General features: G+C 38.1%; 1 protein-coding gene across 1 annotated transcript in view; it reads right to left on the bottom strand.

Moving 5' to 3' along the window:
• The window catches only part of LOC107662997 (radixin-like), a 91,465-nt gene that overhangs the window by 3,446 nt on the left and 84,359 nt on the right, over nucleotides 1–3,660 (bottom strand). The window contains exon 12 of the mRNA XM_016453133.1: nucleotides 2,299–2,391. Coding sequence (XP_016308619.1) covers nucleotides 2,299–2,391 — 93 coding nt within the window. The remainder of the gene's footprint in view (nucleotides 1–2,298; nucleotides 2,392–3,660) is intronic.

Raw genomic sequence — 3,660 nt, 5'->3', positions numbered from 1 at the left:
TACGTGTGCCTCCTCTATTGTCAATGGAGGATGGAGATGAGAGGAGATTTGATGTTTTGTATTGATTATCTTCTAATTGACTATGTAACTGGCATAATACATTTTACCTGACTAATAATACATTATCACATTTAATATTATTCTGATTTACTCTGAAATTATTTTCTCAAGTAGATTAAGTGAAGGTGTATGTTTCCGCAAATCTGTGTGCAGGGTTAAGTACATACTAGATCTCAGGTTAGATGGAGCATGGGGCTTATCAGGTGGGATGCTAGATTTCTGACTAACTGCTTGACTTAAGTTGTATGCAGTTGCATTAACTATGGGAGACTAGTCATAGTACTAGCAATAACTGCTGGTTCTGTCAGGACCACTATCGTCAAAATGATATATACTTAGCATAAAGTTTGGTTTGGCGGTATGGTTCTGTTCTGGGCAAAAACCTCCCTGCCCATCCATGCAGCCTGTCATGAATGAGCAGGGAGAGCAGCAATAATACCCCCCCAGGGTTAACAGAACAGAACAAGGCAGATATCATTAATGTACTTAATGATATTTAAGTGTAACACTTTATTCAAGATAAAGGAGTCTGATTAGCAAGGAATATCAGAAAGCCAAGTCCTGACTGTGGCGAAAGGAGGAGCTGGGGATGGAGGAGGGTAATTTGCTCCTGAGCAAGCTGAAAAGCTGCAGAATAATACTGAATAGAGCTTATATAGGAATGCCACGATAGGTGTCGTATTCCTATAGGTAGATGTGATCAGCTGAGAATCAGCTGATGCAAGCTTGACTCACATGACCTGCCAGAACTAATGCTAACGCTTAATTTATGGTCTCAGCTTTTTTAAGTTGTACATAGTTATATGAACTATTGGGGGCTAGAAAAATAGTACTAGCATAACCTCTGATTATTGTTTGAGCTTTAAGTTGTACGTATAGTTATTTTAACTATCGGGGGCTAGATTAAAATACTATTGAAATATTAACATTTCATAGTACTAGCATAACCTCTGATTGTTGTTTGAGCTTTAACTAAGTTGTACACAGGTGACTGTAGGGGGCTAAACAGAACTACTATTTAAAGAATGGCAAGTAAGGGGCAGCCTATCAAATAGTATTAGTCATTATTGCTAATGATCAGACTGGCGAGTTTGTGGCCATGAGTTCTGCGTAAAACAGCAGATGCGAGACACTCTGAGAGACATAGATTCCTAATGAACGAGTAAAATATAAAGAAAAGGGTTAACTAGAATAATCAAGTGTCAGAATAAAAATTAAAAATGGACAAACAACCAATTTGCAGGGCAACCTAAATTCAAGGTCATAATAAAATAGAATCAGATAAGAAGTTAACTTAAATTACATTTCTTTGCGCACTGAAAAGACCGAACATGCAGGAAACCTTCAGCCACCATTGGATACCTTCGTTGGGCCAATTGGGTGGACTTTACACCTGTGTGACATCACAAATACCACAACATTCAAATAATAATTTTTTTTTTTTAAATCTTGGTTAACTACTTTTTTTTTTGTACTGATGAGGACATTTTAAGCTATGAAACTGGCAGGATGTTTTAATTGTACAATGACCTCTTACATGTTGAAAGATCAAAGAAATTTCATTTGTCATGTCATGACCCCAAAAGTCAAAAGTCAACTCAAAACATGAATGTGGATGCGACACCTACTGACAGTCTTGCACAACTAAACTAAACTAAAGAGAGCACTGAGAACCCAACCCATCCAGAGCAATTGAAGAATTCAGATGCAAAAGCCTCTAAGAGCTGTCTGAAATTTTCATCTAAAATTAGCATTTTTATCAGGCTCCTATGCTTAGGTTCAGTAATTTTAATTTAATGGCAATGTATAGGTCTTTTTCTATGCCAGTAAAGTGAAATATTTAAACATAAATACAGGAGCCTCGTAAAAGGTATGGCTTAAATGCTAATTTAAGATGAAAATTTCGGACGCACTTAGAGGCTTTTGCATCTGAACTCTTCAATTGGTTTCACTGGATTCCAAAACCACAAAAACATCCAAATTAAAGAACAGCTTCTTTCCATCATCTATGATAAATTGCATATTCCTGTACACATAACTCCCCCACCACATTTGAAGAATCTTAATCTGTTGGTCTTCATCAAGGCTTTCCTAATAGAACCAACACGGGGGGTCAGATCTGGATTGGAAATCCCCCGAAATTGTTTCAACAGCACCATTTCATGAAAATTATTTCACCATGTGGACAATTTGCTTCACATATATGAAGTATGTATAAAATGTGTATGTGTATATTACTTTATGCTGCCATTCTGTTGCCTCATCTTCCTTTTTCCTCTTGGCATCCTCCAGCAGGGCAATTTTGGCAGTAAATTCTCCCAACTCAGCTGCCTGCAAAAACCAAGCAGAGCACTGTTACCGCATTCACACAGACAGAACACACACATATGACACAGACACACACACACACACACACACACACACACAATCGCTTACCATTTCAGTACAAGCCCCATGCAACACCAATCTTAAAACATGTATTTGCTTCTATGTGTGGTACATACAATCTCAGACATCAAATAAATAAAACAACATCCTAATTCACTGACATAATGATAATGAGCAATAGAGATATCAATTATCATAAGTCAGAAGTACAAGTACGTACAAGCCAAGTACGTTTACACACACAAGGAATTTGTCTTGGCAACAGGAGCTTCCAGTGCAGAAGAAAGTACAGACATAGTGCATGCAAACATACATGATAGAGCAGAAATTCATAAGAATTACACAGTAGAGATGAAATATAACACTAACATAAGAAAAACTGAAAATGTAATAATGCAATATAATACAGAAGTAGAAATATATAAAGAAATCATATATAATTGTTTTAATGAATACAGTTTATGTAGTTTACAAATGTACAATTTTCAGTTGCTACGTACAGGGCCGCATTAACCATTGGGCTAGGCGGGGCTGAAGCCCCGGGCCCGAGCAAGGAGGGGGCCCGTGATTGGCTGTGGAGTACATTGACGGACATCGGTAGCGGCGATCGCAAAAAACCCACCACGCCCCTCACTTTTTAGCGCTATTATTTAGTGGAGTTTTCCGTAAATTCCATGCATTACGATTAAAGATTAAAACGTCACATTTGAATTTGTTTTACCAATCAAATGCATTTATTATATATTTTACTTTTGAACAAACTGTGCACGTAGCCTATCTATCAGGTGATCACTGCGCCTAATGTCTGCATTCACCTCTCTTCACTTCATTCTGGTGTAATCTAGAAATGGTCATGCAGAGAACAAACTTCGATAAGTAAAAATCGAGAAAAAAATTAGGAGGGGAAAACATGAGTTAGTCACTAAAACCCACAGCTAGTTTATTTTACTAAAGCTGATGATGAAGTGGGAGTTGTGGAACAGCAAATAATTAATTACATTTATATAGCACTTTTCTAGGCACTCAAAGCACTTTACATTGTCAGGGGGTATCTCCTCATCCACCACCAGTGTGCAGCATCCACCTGGATGATGCAACGGCAGCCATAGTGCGCCAGAACGCCCACCACACACCAGTCCATTGGTGGAGAGGAGACAGAGTGATGAAGCTAATCAGCAGATATGGGGATTGTTAGGAGGCCATGATGGTCAG

This window comes from Sinocyclocheilus anshuiensis, unplaced genomic scaffold, assembly GCF_001515605.1.
Source record: "Sinocyclocheilus anshuiensis isolate Anshui unplaced genomic scaffold, SAMN03320099.WGS_v1.1 scaffold2205, whole genome shotgun sequence".
Classification (NCBI taxonomy): domain Eukaryota; kingdom Metazoa; phylum Chordata; class Actinopteri; order Cypriniformes; family Cyprinidae; genus Sinocyclocheilus; species Sinocyclocheilus anshuiensis.
Note: the sequence above shows the minus strand (reverse complement) of the source record. Positions and strands in the feature narration are given on the sequence as shown.